The 25,740-nt window shown below is 44.7% G+C and overlaps 1 protein-coding gene across 2 annotated transcripts in view; it reads right to left on the bottom strand.

Annotated features, from left to right (window-relative positions):
- Positions 1–25,740, bottom strand: part of PSEN1 (presenilin 1) — a 193,977-nt gene that overhangs the window by 9,185 nt on the left and 159,052 nt on the right. For both annotated transcript variants that reach the window (XM_086937086.1, XM_086937087.1), the window contains 2 exons: positions 20,820–20,906; positions 18,769–18,954 (listed from right to left, as the gene is read on the bottom strand). In XM_086937086.1, the coding sequence (XP_086793212.1) occupies positions 18,769–18,954; positions 20,820–20,906 (273 nt within the window). The remainder of the gene's footprint in view (positions 1–18,768; positions 18,955–20,819; positions 20,907–25,740) is intronic.

Raw genomic sequence — 25,740 nt, 5'->3', positions numbered from 1 at the left:
GCTTGAGGTTATGAACAAGGCTATTACCCAGGGCTCTTTTCCTCCTGTATGGAAGAAAGCAATCGTGAAACCTCTTCTTAAGAAGCCGTCCCTTGATCCGGCCCTTCTGAAAAACTTTAGGCCGATTTCCCTTCTCCCTGCTCCCGCTAAGATGCTTGAGGCACATCTGAATCTTCATCTGTCCTCCTTTCTTGATTCATCTGAATACCTTGATAACACGCAACATGGTTTCAGAAAACACCACAGCACTGAGTCCGCTCTCACTTTTGTGGGCGATAACATCCAACGCAAAGTGGACTCTGGCCAAACTACGGTTTTGGTTCTGCTAGACCTCACGGCCGCATTCGACACCCTGTCCCCCGCCATTCTTACATCTCGGCTTAGGGAAGCTGGTGTCATGGGACCGGCCTTGAGTCTCCTCAATTCCTTTCTGTTGGAAAGGGAGCAGAGAGTGATGCTTGGCAACCACCTCTCCCCTGCTAAGTCATTGCAGTGTGGGGTGCCACAAGGGTCGGCTCTAAGTCCGACCCTGTTTAACATCTATGTGGCTCCCCTGGCAAGACTAGTTAGATCGCAGGGGATGGAGGTGATGATCCCACTATATTGTTGGAGATAGGGATCGAAACGTTCGCCGACTGTTTTGCAGTACTGCTCGTTTTATGATTTGCAATTTTCACGGCAGTTACTGTGGGTTTGTGCTTATTCAAAAACTGTTTGCATTGCATTATAAGCCACCCTGCTCTCCTTGTTTGCCAGTAAATTCTTTTTCTTTTTCCCTTGTATTGTCTTCCTCTGAGTAGGTACAGGCTTGTGCCCAGTTACTAATGTGCGACTTGTCTCGCCCTATTCTGTTTATACTAAAAAATTGTTTTCCAAATAAACGCTTCTAGGTCCGGCTGGACACTGAAGAAGGAAAAACACAGTCTTTATCTCGAGCCTGTGAAAATTATTTCTCTAAGTATCACTAAAACCTAGGACCTCTGTAAAATAAAAATAAGTAGTTCTACCCGTGGTCCTTGGCCATTTTTACGGGTTCCCTTGTATACTAATACCTACCCAGATTATGGTGTCACTGGCTCACTCCTCTGTCAGGACATCCGCCGCCAGTTTCAGGGTATGCATGCAGTATGTGGCAGACTGGATGACTATAAATTCCCTCAAACTGAATGGCGAAAAAACGGAGGTGTTGATTTTTGGGAGGGACCAAGATGTTTGGTCGAGTGAGTGGTGGCCACTTTCTCTTGGCACCTGCCCCACCCCCTCCCAATCTGCCAGAAATCTTGGTGTAATATTTGACACCTCGCTTTCTCTGTCCCTACAAGTCAACAGGACCGTGGCCACTTGCTGGGGTGTGATCAGGATACTCAACAAAATCCGCGGGTATCTTTCCCCCCAGGCGCGTAAACAGGTTGCAGTCGCCCTGGTGGGCTATAGGTTAGATTACTGCAACTCTCTGTATATGGAAGCCAACAAAAGCCTTATACACAGACTGCAGATCGTGCAGAATGCTGCAGCATGCTTTGTCCTGGCTCTTCCGAAAACTTCTTCTGCCACTACGGCCAGGAAGGACCTTCATTGGCTTCCTGTCCAGCACAGAATCTCCTTTAAATTCTGTGTCTGGCTTACAGAGCACTGACAGAAGGTTCTTCGAGTGCTATTAGCTCGCTTCTCACGCGTTATATGTCCCTACAAGAGGCCTTCGCTCTGCGGGACTCTGTCAACTTGTTGTGCCTCGTTTCAAACTTGCTAGATGGGGAGCCAGAGCTTTCTCCATGGTTGCCCCGCAGCTTTGGAATTCTATCCCAATTGAAATTAAAACTCTTCCTTCAATAGAGTCATTTAAAAAGGCTCTTAAAACCTGCTTCTTTAAGAGGGCCTACCAATGAGAGAATGCTGCAGAGGGGGGGACTTAGCTTCTATATTTGATTTAGGCGCCTTGACGCCCATCGGGCTAAGTATGCGCAAGATAAGAACCGTTTCATTCATTCATTCATTCATTCAGGTCTTCTTGCATTATATTCCTTTTTGCCGATGAAGGTGCTTTTTAAAAGGTAGTCAAAGTTGGGATAGGATTATTGGATAATATCCTACAAAGCCGCAGAACCCTGTGCCTCGCTCTTCAGTCGTCAAACCTCGTACAGAACGTATCCCGTTCCATATCGGAAGATCTTCATATCAGTAAGGCTTTCCCTTACTGCAACCGTTTGTAACTGATTTCAATGCTCACGAGGTCTTACAATACGATCTGGGGAGCGAGTGCCTATATAAAACAGACTAGCAGCCCGTCCCGACGTTGTCCGGGTATGAATTGCTGCCGGCCAGTAGTATATTGTTTTGGAGGATTTCGTTTTGACAGCATTTCTTATCTGCGACAGGCCTGTGAAACGCTCCGATTCACAGTGCACTGCTGATGCACTTGAGAGTGAACGCGAGTTTCCCTACTTTATTTTGCCTTGCAATATTATATAGTGCAAACTCGACAACATGGCATGAGCACAATTTACATTACAGAAGAACACATTCATTTGTGGTAGGCACGGGGAGACAAAGCGATTTGCCTGGAATCACAGGATGTTGAGCTGATGCAGAGAATCGAACGTAGCTCCCCAGCTCTAAAGTTCGCAATTCTAGAACTTGTGGCGGGAGGTGTGTCTAAAAGCGTATGTCGGTGCTGGCCATCAATGAGAGAGACCTGTGAATTTTCAAATGGGTGGTGAAAAAATATGAGTATGTTGCTGGAGATGTAGGCCGCCGTGCCGCCAATGTACTTACCGGGGGAGAGTAAACACCCATTATTCCGCAACTTTCTTTCCGCATACCATCACTCCGCATACTTTCATTACGAAAGTACCATGACTCCACAATACCATTATAACGCATGGCATTACATTTTATATGCTTTTACCACGCATACATTTACAACGAAATTCGTTGTAAATGCATGAATTCTAAAAGCATGTTTTTAGGTTTCGCCCTGGCCGTAGCACTGCGAAGCAGTGCTCCGCCCAGGGCGAAATCTTATGATCTACAGTATGGGGCTTTGTCCCGCCTCTGTCTTGCATTGGCTAGCTCCATAAATGGAGGCTAGCCATTGGAAGACATTGTTGTCAATCACTTTTTCACTGTCAGAACGCGAATCGTGGGCGTTTCTGACTCTTCTTTTTAAGTCCCGCCCCTTGTTGCTGTGTGTCCCGGGCCGCGCTGTGATTGGCTGCCGGTCCGGGACACCCCCATGACGTCATTCCCCGGGCCGCCCTGTGATTGGCTGCCGCCCGGGAGCGTGCACAGCAGCCAGGCCTGGGGGTGTCTCCTGCTGTCAGAGGGAGCTGCTTTGTTGGGAAGGGTTTGTCCCCTTCGGAGGAGCCAGGCAGTGGTGAAAGGATATTTTCCACATATAGCTGACTATGGCTTGGGTCTGAACTTCATTTTTGGGATGTGTAACATATGTTTAGGGTTTCAACCCCTTAGGTTTACGTTTTAGTTTTCTGCTCCTGCTCTTTGTTTTTATTTTATTGGTCACTGCATACACAGACTCAGAAGTCATTACTTCACTCACATTCATTAGGCATCTGTGACAAATGAAGTAAGTCAGATCCTGATTACCATTTACCAGTGCTTGTGTTCGTCTTTGGTCTCAAGTGCAGTGCCTTTGAGGGACAGTCCCTCGGGAGAGTGAAAGGTGCCCAGTAAGTAGGGCAGTGGGGTTGTGTCGCAGCTGCCCTTACAACAGTTCTCAGAGGTACGTCAGCACCTGTTTTCCCAGAGTGCGCTTCGAGGGGCCTTGTGAGTGAGCTGGCTGATGTCTGTTGTAGGCCTTAGCAGCAACTCACCTTTAATGTGGCACACGTGATAGAAGTTGTACTGCCAAATGGGGCTCATAAGGGCATCCATAAAGGCATAGCACCTAGCATGTTTGTTAAACGAACGATAATGGTGCACCCAGGGGCGTGGGTGACGGGCAGTGACGGCCGTGCCTTGTTTTCCTCTGCAGAACAGGCGATTACTGTCCCTAATCCCTTTACCCAGATGTTTGGTCTGCGTATGCTGGCAAGTCGGTGCATGTGGACGGGCCGGGAGGTGGGTTTGTGGTGATTACTGCCAGGGCGTGTTAGCTGCAGGCCTTCTCCATCTAACATCCGCGGAGCCTGTGCTCGGCAGGCGCCTTCGAGCTGCCTTTTAAAGCGTGGTCCCCCGAGGCCTGCGGGAGCAGTGGCGGCGAGACTCGGTATGTACGGGGCGTGGCGCATACCTGCCCGGTTTCATCACCCGCTCCCTTGGGCGGGCCTGTTGTGCTTGACCCGCAGGTATCGTTGTGCTTCCTACGCCCGCCTGCCTCTTGTGAAGACATTGAAGCGCTTCAGAGCGGCCGGGCGTCTTGTGGGCCGCTCCCCCGGTGCATGAATGGGAGAAGGTGCTGGTTGAGGTGACATATAAAGTACTGCCCCCACCCCCAGGGCCAGCTTCAGACCTGTGCGCGGGTGCAGGCCGCAGACGCGCGCAGGTAGAATTCAGGCCGAGTCGGTCACCCTCCTCAGCAGCTGAGGTGGAGCTCGAAGCCTCGGGCCGCTCTTCTGTCTTTCCTGCTCGGTAGGTAGCACACTTGGCAAGTGGGAAAGGATATGTTTTCCAAGGAAATGTCGGCATGGTTTACCCGGAGGGCCCTGCCCGTTGAACGGGATATATTTGTTTCGGAAAAACAAACTGTTTCCCAGTCGGGCGTGCCCGTGACATAGTGTATAACATGGAGCAGATTATTAATCTGGTGGAAGTGTTTCTAGTAAAGGGACGCAAGCAGCCGGCTTCTCACGTTACCTGAAGCTTTGGGAATGCCAGCCCGTCTGGCTTTAAAGCAATGTGGTTTGTGATGTGAAGCATTAAATGTAGATAGCATGAGGATGGATATGTATTTGTGTGGAAGCAAATAACTATAATAATATTGCTGTGGGTTAAAAGGTTATTGACAGTTGAACTGTCAAGCCAGGCGTAAAAATCCATGTAGTTTAATGACAGCCCTCCTTCCATCTGTGCTGCTCCCAGAGAACAGTGCCATAAATTATCTAGTTATCATTCTAAGGCACTGTTGCGGTTACAGCATTACACTGTCATGTGTGTGCCGTTGAAAGGTCAAGCTCAGGCAGCTGTAGAAATAAAATAACAGTTGTTTGGAGGGCAAGCACATTTCTGTGGACTCAAATGCCTGCTGCCCGATTAAAACATGTACTCCTGGCTCCCAACATGTTGTGACAGCCAAAGCAAGGCCCCTCTCTAGTGATACCCACACAATTGTCTGACGACAGCTGCCTTGTCAAACCAGACAATAAAAAGGCAGGTAGAGCAGGTAACTTTCTTGCAGAAGCATTGTGTTCAACGCTTGAGCAGCAGGAATTTTGCATAGTGGTTAAGGTTAAAGCAAGGAGACAGCAGAGACTAGCATTCCCAATACTTTTTTGCACCCACAGGCGCATGTATACCCGTCTGTTTCTCGGTGTTGCCAGCCCTAGAGCAATTCTTTGTTCAACCCCATTTCAATAGCTCATTTGGTTAGGTCTGTAAACTGGCAGTTAAACTTGCTCCCCCGGTTAGCCAGAGACGGCTCACACATATTTAAAGGTACACTTTTGCACAGTTTTTCTGCTGCACTTAGTACTGAGGTTGGCTTCATGGATAAGCACTTGCAGTTACCAATAGTTGGGTGAACTAGGGAAGAATGACTGCGTGATCAGTATCTAAGATTACACAGTTTAGTAATTTAGCAACAATCAATTGTAATGTTGGTCAATTGATTCCACAGCTGACAGTAACCACACAACCTCTGTTTCTTGTGTGCACTGTCTTTTTGTATAATAGGAATGAACTCTTTATTTTCCAAACACGGAGAGTATCCGAAGAGGCTTCTTCACAGCAGATTGAGACTTGGGCTATTGAAGGAATAAGATTGATTCATGGGTCCTTTCAAGGAACTTGTTCTCCTGGTTGCTGAAATGAGAGTGTTCTATAATCAGTGGCATGTTTTTGCTGGTTAAAGGTTTGGTTGTAGATTCAGAATCAATTGTGTTGGGAGGTGTTTACACTGGCAAGCTTATCTCAGACTTAAGGGACTGTGAGATGGTCACAGTGGCCCAAGGTTAGGTGATATTTATGTCACAGAACTTCCAATTGGCGCTCTTGCCTCAAAATAACCTTGTAGATTGAATCATTCCCATGTGCACCACCACAAAGCCACAGCACTGTTCGTTCGCCAGTTCGAATCCCCTCCGAAGTGATAAAGATGTCTTTAAATTGAAATCCTATATCCCATTCTAAAACAGTCTTTTTTTAAACCAGCAGCTTCAGAATCGCTCCTCTTTTATGCAGGTGTTGAGGTAGTCTAATATTGGTAGACTCTTCTAGTGTATACTGTGGGGCCCCAGCAGAGTTCAGTTTTTTGGGGACTCTCTTGGCAGCACAGCTGTTTTCATTGCTTGTGGGATCAACCGAAATCGCCTTAACAATGCTACTGAGAGTTATGCTTTGGCTCTGCCCAAACCATGTTGGTTACCTTGAGTACAGTATTTGAGCTGTACTTTAGCCGTCACACCAAAAACAGTAACAAGTCAACCTGCTGAAATGTATCATGGAAAAATGTCTGGCGGGGATAAAAGGCAAAACATTTGCAATTTGCTAGGGTTGAAAATAGATTCTGTTGTGTGTGGTTTTCTTGCTGAAAACTAGGACTAAGCGGAATTTACCAAGTATTTTAAATACCTAAACCTACCGTAATGGTTTTTTATCGCCTGTGGTAAATATCCTGTCAAGCCCAACTTGTAAGGACAGCTGAAGAGTATACCTCTGGTGCTCAAGCACAACCTAGAAGTACTACCCAAATTGTCCACTTGAGAAGCACTTTTCATCCAAGCAATCAAATGGAGTAGCATGTTTGCAATTAGCAAATACACTTTAGGGCCTCATTACGGATATCAAGTGTTGCATATATGCAAGTACAATGGACAGCGCAGCTTCTGTTTGTACTGAGCAGATGCTGCTGGTATAACTTGAGGAATTTTCACCTTGGCTGAAAACTGCCAACTCTGAGGCCTATGCGCATGGCAGCAAGCCTGTTAATATATTACAATGGCTTGGTGAGAAAATCTGTAAAATATGCACTTGCTGGCAATACGTTTGAGCTTGATCATTGCAACTTAGCCTTTCATTCTTTTTAGGTTGATAAAATAAGTAACACTGACTTGGCCAAAGACAGCTGAACTTACCTGCAGTGCCACAAGACTGTCACTAAGCTCTATGTAAAATGAACATTGACAAAGGCGATAGGGTTGGCATAATATGAGAAGAGCATTTGTTCATGCCTGTTTCTCATGCCTTAGCACATTAAAGCCAGATCGTTTGACTCTGTCAGTTCTTGTTGTGTTTGGTGGCAGTTGAGTTTTTATTGAGTCTCTCAAGTTTTTAGGTTTTATGCTGTGCATATTGCTGTTACTGCACCTATTATCTCCGAAAAATGGTTACAGTAATATGTGCTTTGTGGGGCTTGCAGTGTGTGGGGGGCTCTGTGTGGGGGGGCTCGCAGTGTGAGGGGGGCTCGCAGTGTGCTGGGGGCTCTGTGTGGGTGTGTGGGGGGTCCTCTGTGTGGGTGTGTGGGGGGCCTCTGTGTGGGTGTGGCCTCTGTGTGGGTGTGTGGGGGGGGCTCTGTGTGGGTGTGTGAGGGGGGCTCTGTGTTGGTGTGTGGGGGGCTCTGTGTTGTGTGTGTGGGGGGCTCTGGGTGTGTGGGTGTGTGTGTGTGTGTGTGTATGTGGCTCTGGGTGTGTGTGTGTGTGTGTGTTACTCTGGGTGTGTGTGTGTGTGTGGCTGGCTCTGGGTGTGTGTGTGTGGTAGTAATTGCTGTCTGCTGAGCTCATCCGTAGGGTATAATAGGTCTCACATTTGCGAGAGATAAAGCTTTTGGCAATGTAAATAACAATACCATTTATTTATCTGTTTTCAAAACCAACACATAAATACAAATGTTGTCATTTACAATGCCAATAGCTCAAACTTTTCCAAAGGCGAAACCATTGCATTGTAAATGCTTGTTTTTTTATGTTTGGATAATGTAAGTATGGGTATAGGTATATATGCTTTGGGGTACTGAGGTATATGTTTTGGGGTGTTTGGGTATTTTAAGGGTTCAGATATAGTTTTGGGTTATGGGGTACAGGAGTCGTTTTAGGGTTTAGGGATAGGTATGGGTTTTGGGGTACATGGGTATTTTTAGGGTTCAGGGCTAGGTTTGGGTTTTGGGGTATATAGGTATTTTTAGGGTTCAGGGGTAGGTTTGGGTTTTGGGGTACAGGGTTATTGTAAGGGTTCAGGGCTAGGTTTGGGTTTTGGGGTACAGGGGTATGTTTAGGGTTCAGGGCTAGGTTTGGGTTTTGGGGTACTGGGGTATGTTTAGGGTTCAGGGCTAGGTTTGGGTTTTTGGGTACAGGGGTATTTTAGGGTTCAGGGGTAGGTTTGGGTTTTGGGGTACAGGGTTATTTTTAGGGTTCAGGGCTAGGTTTGGGTTTTGGGGTACAGGGGTATTTTAGGGTTCAGTGGTAGGTTTAGATTTTGGGGTACAGGGTTATTTTTAGGGTTCAGGGCTATGTTTGGGTTTTGGGGTACAGAGGTATTTTTAGGGTTCAGGGGTAGGTTTGGGTTTTGGGGTACAGGGTTTTTTCAAGGATTCAGGGCTAGGTTTGGGTTTTGGGGTACAGGGGTATGTTTAGGGTTCAGGGCTATGTTTGGGTTTTGGGGTACAGGGGTATGTTTAGGGTTCAGGGCTAGGTTTGGGTTTTGGGTACAGGGGTATCTTAGGGTTCAGGGGTAGGTTTGGGTTTTGGGGTACAGGGGTATTTTAGGGTTCAGTGGTAGGTTTAGATTTTGGGGTACAGGGTTATTTTTAGGGTTCAGGGCTATGTTTGGGTTTTGGGGTACAGAGGTATTTTTAGGGTTCAGGGGTAGGTTTGGGTTTTGGGGTACAGGGTTTTTTTAAGTGTTCAGGGCTAGGTTTGGGTTTTGGGGTACAGGGGTATTTTAGGGTTCTGGGATAGGTTTGGGTTTTGGGGTACTTTGGTATTTTTAGGGTTCAAGGCTAGGTTTTGGGGTACGGGGTATTTTTAGGGTTCAGGGGTAGGTTTGAGTTTTGAGGTACAGGGGTATTAATAGGGTTCAGGGCTAGGTTTGGGTTTTGGGGTACAGGGGTATTTTTAGGGTTTAGGGATAGGTTTGGGTTTTGGGGTACAGGGTATATTTATAGGGTTAAGATGGGTTAGTGTTTAAGGGTGTTGGGGTATTTTAAGCAGTAAGGGTGGGTTATGATTATGGGGTGTAGGGGTATTTAAAGGGAGCAGGGTGGGATTAGTACACAATATGAGACATGGCATGAAGGGCGGAACATACCACACGCCCCCAGCGTTTCTCACACCCCCAGCACACGCCCACAACGCAGACACGCCCACAAGGGACTACTTTGCTGGCATGGTTCTTTTACGTTTTAAATGTATATGGTGGGCGTCTGCATAGCCTATGTCCTTCTGCTGCAACTGCCCTTTCCAACGCTGTATTGGGTGTTGCGATTGGTGCTGTGGTTCCTGAGATTACCCGCCTCAAAGGTTTGGGCTCTCTCTTTATTAGATTAGTATGGATTAGATCAGGATACTGACTAACTTTGACTAGCTTTAAAAAGCCCCTTCATCGGCAAAAAGGAATATAATGCAAGAAGACCTATTCCACACTTAAATATATCCTACATATGAAATTTGAATATCAACCCTTAAACAAATATACAGGAAACGTATTGGATCGTTCGTAAAAAAGAAATAAAAGCATCACTGCCGTGAACTTGGAATAATGTGATTTATGGGAGAATTGGGTTTTTTCTAAACATTAGCTTTATTTCCTGGGCTCCTCACCATTAATACAAGATAGAACTCCTTCATCATTTTACTACTTGGTGTCTTGTTATAGTGTGAGATACGTGGCTACTCCAGAAGAAGGCGCTGGTCGCCGAAACGCGCGTAGAGAACTATTTGTTTATGCCACCCTTTTAATGATTATATATATGTTTTTTATTGTGTATTGCATATTTATTGGGGATTTATTGTTTACAATTCAATTATATATATTTCCTTTTAAATTTCATGACTTCAATTATGTATTTGTTTGTGATTAATTCTTTTAACTTGGTCAATAATAAAAACTAAATTTAGACCTACTCATATCATTTTTTCTTATATATTTATTTCATTAAAATATAAAATGTCTGCGGTTTAAGTGCCTTGGTTGTTACCTCTCATGCTATTAATCCCTGACCTAGGACTTGTAGTATCCATCCTCTCAGGGGGTCCTTGATATTTTCACATAATTCACCCTTGCTCTATTCCAGCCTTCTTCATCTTAACCTCTGTAGTGCTGAGAGTGTAACTTGTGACAGAGGCCCATCTTTTCAAGGTTTTATGCCATAGCCTGGTGGGTGATGGGTCGAGGTCTTGGCTATCCCGCTGTGTTGTCATTATGAAGGCTGGGTAAATGAATTTACTTTTGGGTCTGGGTATTTGTCCCAGCAAGCATCGGTCCAGATTACATCCCAATTGTCTTTTAGTCATTTCTGAAACCAGTCGCCACTGTTATCCAGAATCCAGTGCACTCCCCACACGATATGAAGTCCGCTGCTGCTCGGCACCTGGGGTCGACTGGCGCCCTGTTATACATATGATCTATTCTCTTTGGGGGAAAGTATGTATGATACAAACAGTTGAACTAGGTGAATCTAAATCTAGATTTCTCTGGACTCCTTTTCTGTATTTCACACTCTTTATGTCCCCGATCTGAGAGTCCCTTTCTCAATTTCACTTTTATTCCTTTCTGTTTAGTGAGGTCTGCGTAGTAAGTAGAATTGCTATCACTCTTTTGCCAGAAACATGCGTTAGCATTAGCTGAGTAAATTGGATTTGGGTGGTTCAGTCAACTCCTCTCCCCACGTTAGCAATGCAGTTCCTTCAGTGTGTTGTATGTCATGAACAGGCCTACAGCGATGTTGTACTGGTCTCTCATATTGGCAAAGGTGCAGAGTGCGCACTTCACACAAAGGATGGCAATTGTCCTTACCCCTGCTTTCAGTCAAGAGCATTTGTCTAATCTAATGAATCTCTGGAGGCACTATAGCAGAATATCTGGTGCCAAGATAAATAGTATTGTCATGTAGCACATACTGGCAACCGTAATCAACACCAGGTAGTGAAAACAGGAATCATACATGGATGGTAAAAAAACGATTTGGGCATAGGCATAGTTGGAAACACGCCTTCCAACGACATGAATCGAACCACCATTGTTCTACAATAACTCTTAAAAAAAGTTGGCCGGTCATAATTCTCCCGTCTCCATGGCCACAAAAATGCATAAATGTCAAAATGCGGAAGTTATCTCCATCGTTCAGTAATATCATTTTCTAAACACCAATTGCTTTAAATACAAGAGAAAGTAAGGGACATATGTTGTAGTATCCCATACTTAAAAGTGAAACGAAAAAGAACAGGATACTGATTCTATACTTTCAGTATCAGGTCCTTCCCGCCTCCAAATTGTCACTCCTATCATATGAGCACCCCAAATTAAAAGTATTATGACTCCCAACATCACTACCAACTTGAATACAAAGAGGAATCTATACCGAGCAAGATGTATTCACCCCTATGTAAAATGATATCAAGAAACAACATAACGCCACCCGAAAAGAGATAACCACTTACGTACAAACAAGATTCTAGTCTCAAACAAAAACTATTCATCCGCAAGTAACAGCGAGAGAGCCGTAACGCCGTCTCACCTGTATCAGTATTGCCAAGCAGAGAACACCACGTCCAATCCTTCAAACCTGACCTATTGGGAATTCCCTGTATATATACCAAGGGTCCATTGGTTGAAGTGTCCACATTTCACGTCAGCTTTCGCCAACACACACCTATAACGCAGCTCTAAGGTCTTATGAATGGCAACGTGTGTATAACGTTGCAGCCATTCTGTATGGTGTACCTGTATCTATCTACAGTGATTCTCGTATTACTCAATGTTCAGAGCCACAATGGACTATAAGAGGATGCAGGAAACCTTACCTTCAAGGACCATAATATCTTATGTCACTGCCCCAAAAATAATTATCACATTGTACCCATAAGTTGTTCCCCTTCATGTTACGCAGGGAAGTGTACTGTTAGCAAACAGTTATTTGCAGGGGCCATGATATAATGCGGGCAAATATCGGGTCCCAATCACAAGTATCGATATTGGTCTCTTTCATGGTTCTATTTAAAAAATTCTCCACACATCATTTGTTCCCCTCGCAATATCACATAGTTTCACTGCCCCAGGACAAGGCAAGCCACCAATCACTGGCACATCCCGAGAACAGCCAGTCTTGGACGGCATCCATGTTATGATAGGCCAAGCCTCATGTCTCGCCCACAGATGCCCGTCATGGCCACACCCCAAGATTTTTAACACACCCGCTTAAACGCCACATATAGTTTGTTTAATATAAATAAATACTAATATATTAATCTTCAAACAATGGACTGTCACCGATCCACTGGGGTCAAAGATCAATAATAACCCCAAAGTTGATGGTACTCATATTCGTGCGATACTGTAAACAATAAGAGAGACTAGTTTGACAACATAAACAAGAACTGGTATATACCCTATTCCAATGCCTTTAGCATAATCACAGTGTGTGCACATTCAGGTACCCTTTGTAACACATGAATGCTTTATGAGGGAAAACATGTAGGTCATTAGTTCTCAAATCATGTGTCTCAAACCACGTATCAACGTGTATTGCATGAATATAAGATTAATATAAGAGCAGAAGAGTTCGAATTTGCATAGGGCCCCCACTGTATTCATAAACGTGAAAACCTTGCAACCTCCTATTCACATTCCCCAGGTGACTATTGGCACATTACTCCAGAAAAAATGAAACTCATTGTCCGTGTTGTGCTTAAGTTAGATGGCTCTGAGAAGACAAATCCATTTAGCTTAAGTCAGTCTTAGTGTCAACTCTTTATTCCCACATTGTGGTTGTTCTCTTATGTGGTCAATCCTAAAGAACCAGAAACTCGGATCATTTGGGTGGAAGTGTTTGTAGTGTTTAGTCACAGGGTACCTCATGTCAGCATTTCGCAACGTTCGGCACATTTCCTGTATGCGAGTCTTCAAGGCCCTAACTGTGCTGCCAATGCAGATCATACCACACCCACATCCTATTATATAGACAACATATTGTGTTTTGTAATTGATGACATGTCTTATGTGATGTTTCTGCCTTGAACTGAATATGAATGCCTTTTGTTTGTTTTTACCAAAGTGGCACACACTGCAACCATTGGAGGTGTAAAAACCCCATGGTTTAGTTGGTAACCATGTGTTCCTGTTGTGTGTAGAGGTGACATAGCTTGCACATAACGAATTCCTCAAAGTACGGCCTCTCCTATACACAACTCTAGGGTTCTGGCCAATCTCATTACGTAACCCAGGTACTTTTGTCAAAAGGTGCCAATGCTTGCGTAAAATCCTGTAGTTTTGTTCACTGTGGAGTGAGCATATGCTAATAAACATAGGTTTCTTGGATTCCCACCTTTTCCTACTTTGTATCATGCTACACCGTGTTTCAAGAGTAGCATCCCCAATCACTTTCAGAGCTTTCTTTTCTGCCTGGGCCAAATCCTTGGCCCTATAGCCTATATTTAAGACTAGTTTTTTGGCCTGAGTAGTATTTACCTTGAAAGTTAAATCTTCACTTCAGTTGCGTCTAAGATGGATCATTTCCCCATATGGGATGTTCTTGATAACAGAAGTTGCATATGCACTAGAAGCATGAAGAATACTATTACATGCTGTCTTATTGCGGAACAGTGTGCTCTGAATCGTAACTTCCTTCACATAAAAGTGTAAATCCAAGATATGAATTTTCTCACTGTGGGAATTTATGGTCAGTTTTACAGTGTAAAGATTATTATTTCAATATAGAAAGTATTCCTAAGAGCCTCAGAGGAGCCAGCCATCATATCATATTGTCGCCCCCAGAAGACAATATGATACATTCAGGGGGAGGCCCCTCTGCCCCAGGCATGCTCCCTCTCATACCAGCCAATGAAGAGTACGGCCTAGGAGGGAGCAAATGGGGAACCCATTGCTGTTTCCTGGAGCTGCTGATACCAGCATCCATCATGGATAAAGCAATTCCTTGACAATATAATATCAGTCATTTCCAATATCATACGTTTACGTTCAAAATGGCCTGCCCGGTCTTCGTCCAAAAAGGGTTTTACTGCCAACAATCCAATGTTCTTACAAATGCATGTATATATGTTTGTTACATCAAATGTTACAAATTGTAATTCATCAGGCCAAGTAAAGTTGTTAAATTTGGTTAATATGTCCTTGCCATCTTGTATGTATGACGGTAAATTGATAAAGTGTTGAAATGTAATGTCCCCAAAGTTGGACAGCTTCTCAGTGGGTGATCCCATCCCTGAAATGATGGGCCTGCCAGGAGGGAAACCCCCCCCATGGACCTTGGGTAATACATATATGCATGGTGATCTCGCCTTGCTTACCCGTAGATATTGATATTTACCGTCAATTAATAGGCACACGTCCTTCCCTTCTTCCAACTTTAAAATAATAAACACAGTAAGGTCTTTTATAGGGTTGCTCAAAATACGTTCATAACCTGGTGGTCACTTAATTGGCGCTATATCACACCCATACTGACACCTTGTCTATAATGACCATGCTGCCCCCTTTTCTACTTCACGAATCGCTATGGTATCATCTTTACGCAATCTGATCAATGCCTATCTTTCCTTGGTTGAAACGTTGTGTTTGAGCGGAGAGCAAAACCTAGATGAAATTTCTAATAGATGTAACACTTGAGTGACTCTTTAATTAAATTCAATAATGTTTTGATGACAGCGAGATGTGGAATGAATTTAGATTTTAGCCTAAGTCCACTATCTGCATCCAGACTCTCTACAATGTTTAAATCATCCAATAACAATTCCATATCTCTAGTCTCGCCGTTTTCAAAAGATAAAAGACACTGTATGTTTTGTATATTAGCAATAGTGTATTACATAGAAGCTTGTTTAACAGCATGAATCACAGCCTTTTCAAATTGTTGATGAAAAATTCCTTTAATTTTAACACTTGTAAATTTGAACAAGTCGATGTACACATTTGTCATGTCCCCTTTCTCAGTGGGGCAGAAATTCAATCCTTTGCATAACACTTCAATTGCATCAGTGTCTAAATCCCTACTTAAAACACTGATGACCTCCAACCCCTCACGTTTACCACATGCATTTTCATCACCTGGAGAATCAGATTCATTGTCATCCACAAATTCAAGCATGTTAAACCGGGATGTCCCCATATTTATGTATTTTTTTTATCTTGTCTGCACTCCCACTTGCTGCAACATTTTGTCTTTTTCCTTTTCTTTTGCCTTGCCACCTCCTTCCAACCCTTCTGGTTGTTGTGTATCCTTTCTGTATTGTTTGTTGCCCCTCCTCAATCTTTCTAGATCTTTCTGAAAGGAGGAGGTACCTTTACCCAAAGGGTTGTCAGCTGTTATACGACTAGAAGCGTCACTACTGAGTGACGCAATAGAGCAGTTATTCGCGGATTTCAAATCCTCACTTTCTTCTCTGACTCTCTATCATCATTCATGTTGATGTTATCATATTTTTTCGTAAAGGTGTAAATGCGTCCCCTCCCTGTAGTCTTGATAATCTCTTTTAATCTTTCTCATCTTTTTAACTTTAAGGTAGTGCTGAAGGTTTTCAATTGCCTTGCTTAAAACGTCATAGGTATTGCCTACCAGTTCCTTACATTCTAAGGACTCAATCTCAGTCTCTAAGGTTTCAACTTCAGATTGTAATTTAGCACACTTACTTTCAGCATGCTTGATCAATATCTGCCTCAATGTATGAGATGCACCCTCAAGATTGCTTTCCTGTTCGCCCAGCAATTCCTCACTTAAATCTTAAAAGGTTGGGAAAATTAGAATCCCCAAACCCTCTGGATTTTCTGGTTCTCCATGTATTGCTGTAGGGTGATACCGTCCCGTCAACAGGCCAACTCCTGTTTTTTCAGATGTTCTAACCTTAAACATTTTGAACGGAGACCCTCATCAGGTTGAGATTTCATACGTAACAATGTCACTGAGAAACATTTTCCAAAAAGATCTTGTGCGTCTATTGTCGATATTCAGCATATTCAAATACTCTTCAAAGCTTAACTTTATTCTTTATACCGGCAACCTGGATTAGGATCGCACACAGGATTCTCATCCCTGGTATTGACACCTTGGCTTCCTTGAAGAAGACATGTAAAAGGTATGAGTGTGAGTGGAGGAAAGACTATACTCCCGAAAAAAAAGCTTACTACCTAGCCGAACTTAAAGCATATCATAGAGCTGTATGCAGGGCCCGAGCGGAGTACTATGCATCTGAGATCAAAATTCTAAAAGATCTCAGTGCCAAAAAATCTCCAGCGCCCATTCCTACGTCAGAATCCCAATGTGAAGAATTGGCCTCCTTTGTGGAGAAAATACGGGCTATTTATCAATCTTTCTCTCCCACGAGCACGCCCGGCCCAGCTCCTTTTATTAGATCAGCCTTAGCCTCTAATCTGACGGCTATTCCTGAGATTTCCTGGGAAGAATTTAGTAAATTGACTGTGAAAATCAAGTCCGGCTCTCCGGCTGATCCACTCAAACCTGCCCAGTTCAGAGAATCCTCGCTGCCCTGTATGGCCTGCTACACCAGCTGATTAATGGCTCTCTCTAATCCGCCACTGTTCTGATGAAATGGAAACAGGCGTGGGTCTCTCCCATCCTCAAAAAACCTAATTTAGACCCTATGAAACCTGAAAATTTCAGGCCTATCTCTCATCTTCCCTGGATAGCGAAGGTAGCAGAATCTCATGTTAACACTATGCTTACCAACGTTCTGAGCTCCAACAACATTCTGGATGAAACACAACATGGTTTCTGCGCCGGTCATAGTACAGAGACAGCTCTCTTGGCCATGACGGAACATCTGCGATCTATCCTTGATCATGGTCAAACGGCGGTACTGATTCTGTTAGACCTCAGTGCCGCCTTTGACACTGTCTCCCACAAGATTCTGCTCCACCGGCTTGAGGAGGCAGAAATCACTGATATGGCCCTTGCCTGGTTTAGATCTTTTCTAACCAATAGGTCATTTCGTGTCGCCACCCCTCCCTTCCTATCTCAGGCACATTCTATTGATCAGGGTGTCCCCCAAGGCTCGGCACTGAGCACCACATTATTTAATCTCTATGTCCAGCCGCTAGCTGCTGTCACCAAACAATGGGACCTTGCCATCGTCTCATATGCGGACATCGCAGTGGTTGCCCTAACGGAAGGATCGGCCCCACATGTCTCCAGGTTTAAAAACAGCCTGACCGCCGTGGCAGACTGGATGACATCTAACTGTCTGCAGTTGAATGGAAATAAGACAGAGGTGCTACTGGTTGGAAAAAACGTAGACCTATGGGGAGACCACTAGTGGTCCAATGCTCAGGGTAAAGCCCCAGAACCCAAAACAGAAGTCAAAAACTTGGGAGTGTGGCTTGACTCCTCCCTTAGTTTCTGCTCGCAGACTAAAAAAGTCCCGGCTACATGCTTTGGCATTCTACGCGGTCTAAGACCTATTTTAAAATTCTTTGACTCATCCACAAGGCAGCTGATAGTCCAGTCTACGGTTCTTTCCCGATTGGACTGTGCATGTTCCCTGTTGCTGGGAGCCAATCGAGCAGAGATCTCTCTGATGCAGCGCATTCAAAATGTGGCTGCTAGAGCCTCAATAGGCATTCCCCGATTCTGCTCCATCTCGGACACCATCCGGAGGCTTCATTGGCTCCCTATGGCTCAGCAAATTCAGTTTAAGACTCTATGCCTTTCTTTCAAATCTTAAAGCTTGCTACTCCTAAAATACTCTGTAACCTTTTGACCCCATATGTTTCAACTCGCGCACTACGCTCTGCAGGTCAACATCTGGTCAGAGTACCTCGGATTAAGCGCTGCCGAGCGGGAGGACGCTCCTTCCGCTACTTAGCAGCAAAATTGTGGAACTCATTACCAGCTTACATACGAGAACAGGAAGGCCTGTTGAACTTCAGGAAGGCAATCAAAACTCATCTCTTCCCCCTAAACTAAGCTTTTCTGGAAGTATGCCCTGTTGAATCCCATCGGAGTCAGTTATCCCTCTGCTACACAGCGCCGGGACGCCCCTTTGCTGGGGCAGCTGAGCACTATATAAGCTTTTTTAACATAACATAACATAAGATAATTACGGACAGTGAGGGCTGCTGTGTGAAGTACTTTGAGGCGCTCTGGACCCGCTGCCGCTTGTGCTGTCTGCTGTTAGCACCTTGATGCCCATGGGCTTAGTTCGCGCTTTATAAATCCCTAAATCATTCATTCATTCATTCATTCATTCATTCGAAAGTGGTGCTGCTTGCCAAGGGTTCACACCACAGTCAACAAACAACCCCAATATCTTACAGTGAGGATAAACATCCTGTCCATTAATTGTAAACTTAGAATTCAAAACGGCACCTGACACTTCACAAATCTTTATTTATAACACTCAATAGCATGAAAGTCAATAAATTCCTAAGTAAGAACTGAGATGTTGCTGATAATACTTAGGAAAAGGTACTCACGTTCTTCCGGATCCTCAGCTGGTGGGTTGCTGTGGGGCATTGCTTGAATAGCAGCTCGTGTTTCTGGAGTGGATTCATAGGGGCCAATGGTCTGATCCCTCTGCTGCTGCCACTGAGGACCAAAGCCACCCTCATCCTCCACAGGTACCTCAATGTCTGGTTTGTTAGCTGGGTCTCTAACCTTAGCTAAAAAAGAGAGAAGAGTTGAAGCTTTGTAAAGATTTTCAGATTTAATTTGTTTACTTAACTCATCATTAAGCACAAAACAAGCAGAGGCGGTGACAGAGTAATGAGCAGAATTTAAAAAAAACAATCATAAAAATGCTGACAATATCATGAACTTGCATGGATGTGGTTAGAAAAGTGGAATGGCTGACAAATACAGGGTAAAGTAAGATTCATTGTACATCATGGCTGATGATCAGTTTGTAGCAGATATATGGTGCATTTTGGGGTATGAGTGGATGCAGTAGAATATGCAAGGCAGAATTTCACATGCAAAACACCTAGACAAGGTTTAGGAATAATGATTATCCTACTTTTAAAAAGGATGCAAAACAGTATTACTGTTGTATGTGTTTGGCGACAGATGGGAAAAACAATAACATTTTCTGATAAAAGACAAAGGTTGTTTGTAGAGTTTATCTCTAAAGCCTTAAAACAAAAACACCTCGATGTGGTTTATATTGAAAGATACTAATATCCAAGGACAAGTACAGTTGGTGTCAACCCTGGAGGAATTTACCAAGAACATGGAGGGATCTCCCATCCTAAGTAGATATAATATCCAGATTATGTGATTTAGGCCTAGCTGTTAGAGATGATGATCACTTACAACATACCTTGGTTGCTTTTGTCGAATTTGCAGCCATCAGGTGAATGCATAGAAAAATCTTTCAGAAAAAACAGGTCTTCGATGGCACAAAATAGGGGTGAAACAGATACACTACAAACCTGTCTCATTCCAAAATATAGACAACGTTGAGAGAAGTCAAAAAATGAGTCATGAAAGCAATTTATTAGAGAATACTGATGAAAGGTTAGAGCCCGGCCAGAGATCTCACTCTCAGAGTTTGAAAAAAGGAACTAATGGTCAACTGCCACTGCACTGTGCATTGTGGTGGTTTAGGGCTGCTTTAAAGTGAATTTCCCCCTGTATGCGTGTGAAGCAGGTCTTTGGTTCTTTCTTTAAAAATAAAAAAAAGAATACATTGAGAGCGATCTAGTCAGTAATATCGCTCAGAGTGTTTTAAAACAGTTTTCGATTTTCAAATTGGTTCGTGAATAATTATAGTACCTGTTTTTAATAAACGAAAATCTTTTTTTTTTTCTCTGCCCACATTGTTTAGTTATGACTGCCATCATAGGGCCTCATTAGGATGGAGGACGGACCTGCGTTCGTCCGCCACCCCCGAGGTGGAGGGACAGTCCGCAGGGGCAGCGGCGGTCCCTACGGTGCAATTAGGATGTGACTGCCAGGGTGCTTGAAGCATCACCCGCCGCAAGGTTAAAATAGCATGTAAATGCAGGGGGGTACCATAGGTACCCCCATGTGCACCACCCACCCCCCCTTCACCCTGGGGGCCCGCAACGGGCCCCCAAAGCAAAGACCGTATGCCTTTTCACGGTGGCAATGCCGCCGTGGAAAGGCATAGGACTGCTGTTATCATAATATGGCTGGCGGTGTCTCGCAGACACTGCCACCATATGTATGCACTTTTTCCGGTCTTGCCATCCGCCGCGGACCCCCCAGCCATGCTAACGTGGCAGGGGGTCTTTTCTGTGAGGATGCCGGACGGATTGCCTCCACCGGGCCTGCGGTGGCTACCGCCGGCCTGGCGGAGGCAATCCGTCCGCCATCCTAATCAGCCCCATATTTTGGGTACTGATGTGTAATACTGCACATGGGCAAGAATATTTAGTCTTTATGCATATTGATTAAGATCAATTGAAAAAGAATAATGTTTTGAAACATAACTTTGAACTGCAACACAAAAATATTCCTAGTTACATTTATTAAAATGGGTAACAAATGACATTGAAAAATGTACCTTGTGAACTGCGGCGGGAGCTTTCGGCACCTTGTAAGTCATTTGTGGGATTTGCATCTGCCATATTCACCAGCCATATCATGGTAGCTGTAGAAAAATGAAAAGTCTTGATTATTGCTTAGAAAAGGAAGAATAAAAGAAATATTATATTTAAAGCAGTCGGGTCATAATAAAATAAAAAATCTGTGGCTACTATAAATAAAGTTAAAGTACCCCCTATTTTAAATGAAATTATTACATACCAGGCAGCCTCCGCCCTCACTCAGTAAAACTGAACTGCTTGGTTCGACTGTCATCTTTAAGGGATTCAACATCTTAATGTTTACTCTGCTTCATAACTCAAAGAGCCTATGAGTGAAATGGAAGTGAATTCTGACGGCTCACAGGCCATGCAGTTTGCTAAAAATTCGAACAAATGTATGCAAACAGAAAGTCAGCCAATTAACCTCGAATACTGAACGTATTCACTAGAAACATGGTTTAAAGAGCATGGAGCTTCCATACTGAAGTGCAATGCTTAATACCTATTGGAGAGAATTCCAAAAGAACAAGTTACTTACCTTCGGTAACGCTTTTTCTGGTAGATACTATATCTGCCTGTGGATTCCTCACCTTGTGCATATCCCCTTGCGTCAGCAACATTCTGAAATTCTTTTTGTAGCTTCACGCCGACGACGTCACAGAGGCACGGCATTGCGCGTGACTCCGCTGACGTCACCGACACCATAATAGGCCCACGCTGGCGTGATGACATCAGTTCCGCCCTTTTTTCCGTGCCTTCGAGGCACACGGATGGACCGATTACAGTAGATATATACATAGTATACACAGTACACAAATGTCATGATAACACACACTGTGTGTGTAGCAAATGCAGAAATGCAATCGAAATAAAACATTTCCTTGACAATAAAACATATTTACATTACAATCAACTCAGGCATAGAAGAGTGGACAACGGGGAGGAGTGTGGGTCAGTGAAGAATCCACAGGCAGATATAGTATCTACCAGAAAAAGCGTTACCGAAGGTAAGTAACTTGTTCTTCTGATTGATATATCTGCCAGTGGATTCCTCACCTTGTGAATAGAGTCCCACAGCAGTCCCCACTCCTGGAGGAGGGTGTCCACTCTTCTATACCAGGAAATCCTGGAGGACAGCGCGTGCAAAGTGGCCCTCCCTCCTCACCTCGGTATCCAAGCAGTAATGCTTCGTGTAAGTGTGGAGGGAGGCCCAAGTCGCCGCTCTACAAATGTCCTCAACAGGCACACCCCTAGACAAATGCAGATGTAGAAGACTTTGCTCCAGTAGAGTGAGCTCTTATAATAATAATAATATGGACTTTTGTAGAGCGCGTACAGTTACCTCAACCGAGGTGTCCCGGCACTGAGTGTGCAGTGCAAGCGAAAAAGACCGCGTAATGAGAGAGAAGAAGAAAGAAGCTCAATTATTTAAAAAGCCACGTTTTTAACAGCTTCCTAAAAATAGCTTCAGTTGGGGCCCCCTGAGCTATGAGGTCATAGTGACCGATCAAATAAATGACTGTTGTATCAAAGCATTGATACAACAGTCATTTATTTATTTATTTATTTGATCGGTCACTATGACCTCATGGCTCTTGTTCCTGAAAGTTAAGGTCTTGTATGTTTTCATTTTAGGCCCCTGACGAAGGGTTACACCCACTAACCCAAAATGCATTGGGCAAGCATCAAGTAATGTGAAGATTTATTTATGTTGGATACATTTCAAGAATCATTTGATGAATGATTTTCCTACTGGAATGAAATAAATTCGCAATCAAGAATTGAAGCAAGTTTTGTTTGTATTCTTTTGAATAGCACAGTAACTTTCGAATAAACCCACCAGTTTCATGTGAAAATGCGCGCCTTGCAGTGATTGCTACATCACATTTTGTTTGCATGATATAAGGCACCACCTGGCATAGTGCGACAAGGAAACGCGCCCAAACCAATTTAGTCGGAATAACCTAGTGAGTGCACGGAGATACTATAACCAGAAATCGATTTATTCCACACATGCCGGAGAGCGGGCGCAATTGACTCCGCCATCAAACTCCAGAGCTTAGGTGGACAGAGGTCATCAGGAGACCCGGATTTACACCTTTTTATTTCTTGCAGGGCATCAGGTAACGAGATCGCCTGGAATTGAGATAGGAACGCCAGAGGGCCACTGGTCTCAGCCACATCCACTTTTTCCGTGGGCCTTGGCAGGGAGAATGAACTGTAAACTTTCTTAATTTTGTTATCAAAAAATTCCGAGATGCTATCACAGAGTGTTACCGAAGGGACAACCTCTGTCTCAATACACCTGGGTTTGAAACAAGACTGTACTATCTTAAAAACTACTTTACTTGAATGGTCTTCTTGCTGAATGGAGGTGGCAAAATGTTTTTTGGCCTTTCTTATTGATTTATGAAGCTTACGAGTGGCTTGCCGGTAGCGGGCCTAGCCAATTCACAGTAATTTGCCCTCCACAGCCGTTCCAGTCGTTTACAAGCTGATTTTTCTGCCTTTAGTTCCTCTGTAGACGAGGGGGATTCCCTCTGTGACATTACTCGTTTAACTGGAGCAACAGACTCCACCATGTCACTAATCAATTGATTCAAAGCCTTGGCATCAATTTTTGTATTGGAGGTTAGGGTCGGGGGGTACCGGGCTAGGGCTGGCCCAATCATTTCTGGTCTCAAATTTTTCCACTGTCTCTGCAGGACGGAACTTTTTCCCTCCTCCAGCCTCTCGCCCAGTGCTAAAATGGTGAAAGGAATTAAAGCATGATCTGTCCACAGCAATGGCTGAGGTGCCTCCACTGACATATCCCTGATGTTGGAAAATATCAGGTCGAGCGGGTGACCTGCTGTATGCGTAGGGCCAGTAGTCAAGAGTAACAAGTTGGCCGCGCTTAAAGTGGAAATTAGCTGCTCCGCCTGGGGGCAATCAGTTCTATCAACATGCACATTAAAATCCCCTACCACTAAAAAATGCGGGTGGAGGAGAGAACATTGGACAATAATGTCCATAAGCGCAGTTGAGTTCTCCTCTAAACAATCCGGGGGTCGGTAAATAACAAGGCCCGCCAAAGATTGTTGAGGGGAAATTTGGCGACAGAAGTGCAAGCCTTCCACCCCTGAGATCAAAATCGGTACTGAAGATGTAAGTTTGTACCGGTCCTTAACAATGAGGGCCACACCACCACCCCTTCTGTCGCCATCTCGATTTGAGAAACATATTTTAAAACCTTGGGGCACGGCTAAGGAAATAGCAGTCATGTTATGATCATTCAGCCATGTTTCTGTCAGAAACAGGGCATCCCATTTCCAACAGTAGCCAAATGTCCTCAGCATGTTTTGCCAGTGATCTACAGTTCAACAAGCCTGCTTTAAAACTACAGGCCAGAGGGCCAGCTGGGGCTTTGGGTTTGTATGTACCAAAAGTCATCACACAATGCAAGCATGCCTGAGGTAAGGAATCTTTCAATAAATCAGCCCTAACAGCTTTACATGGCCGTGCTGGCTTCCACGACAGAAGCTCCTCACCTGTCCAGGTAATCCTTCCGTTGTCGGTCCCCGACCAGGCAGCATAACTGGCCGAGGCCGAGCTCCAGTCGCGGACGGGCGCAGACGGGCTTGCCTTTGTCGCGCCTTCAGCGCGCCGTCGGCGCTCCCGCTGCGCCGGTCCGCTGCGGGGCCGCGTGCCCATCTACCTTTATGGGCAGGACCCCGGATATGACAACAAGCGAGGCAATAAGAGGGGGAGGAGTCGCGTCCCTCCGTTCAAGCGGCACAACAGCCGTGACGGAACGGTGACCGACCAGGTAAGTGCAGGGGGAAACAATGTGCAAATAACAGCGTGTATAAAATCTGCCAATCGACTTCACACACGCAGTTTTAAAATTAATCCGGAGCTCTAAATGAGTCCCAGCAAGTTCCCATGAAATTTGTTAAAATGAAGGTATTGTGGTTTTCAGGTCAACCAGCTGCTGCCAACTTACACAAATCACCTCTCACTCTCAGCGCCTAGCTCGCGCTGCTCACACCAGCGTGGCCGAACACCTTGGCGTTTTTAAAGTAAATGAGGGGGAGGAGTCGCGTCCCATCCGTTCAAGCGGCACAACAGCCGTGACGGAACGGGGAACGACCAGGTAAGTGCAGGGGGAAACAATGTGCAAATAACAGCGTGTATAAAATCTGCCAATCGACTTCACACACGCAGTTTTAAAATTAATCCGGAGCTCTAAATGAGTCCCAGCAAGTTCCCATAAAATTTGTTAAAATGAAGGTATTGTGGTTTTCAGGTCAACCAGCTGCTGCCAACTTACACAAATCACCTCTCACTCTCAGCGCCTAGCTCGCGCTACTCACACCAGCGTGGCCGAACACCTTGGCGTTTTTAAAGTAAATGAGGGGGAGGAGTCGCGTCCCATCCGTTCAAGCGGCACAACAGCCGTGACGGAACGGGGAACGACCAGGTAAGTGCAGGGGGAGACAATGTGCAAATAACAGCGCACCCATCATACCCTCTGGAGGCTCCTTACCCGCCAGGGCGTAGCAGATCTTAATGCAGAGGATAATCCATCTCGAGAGCGTGCACTTGTGCACTGCCTTCCCCTTCTTGCAGCCAGCAAATCCAACAAACAGCTGGTCATCCAACCTGAACTCACTTGTCCTGTCCAGGTAAAAGCTCACCGCCCTCTTAGGGTCCAAGCGGTGAAGTCTCTCCTCCTCCTTGGAAGGGTGAGGGGGAGGATAAAAGGTAGGGAGACTGCCCCAGATGGAAAGGAGTAACCACTTTAGGCAGAAAAGCAGCCCTGGTCCTAAGAACCATCCTTTCAGCATGAATGGATACAAATGGGGGCTTTGAACTAAGAGCTTGAAGCTCACTTACTTTCCTTGCCGAGGTAATTGC

Source organism: Lissotriton vulgaris, chromosome 9, assembly GCF_964263255.1.
Source record: "Lissotriton vulgaris chromosome 9, aLisVul1.2, whole genome shotgun sequence".
NCBI lineage: Eukaryota > Metazoa > Chordata > Amphibia > Caudata > Salamandridae > Lissotriton > Lissotriton vulgaris.
This window is presented reverse-complemented; position numbering and strand designations above follow the sequence as displayed.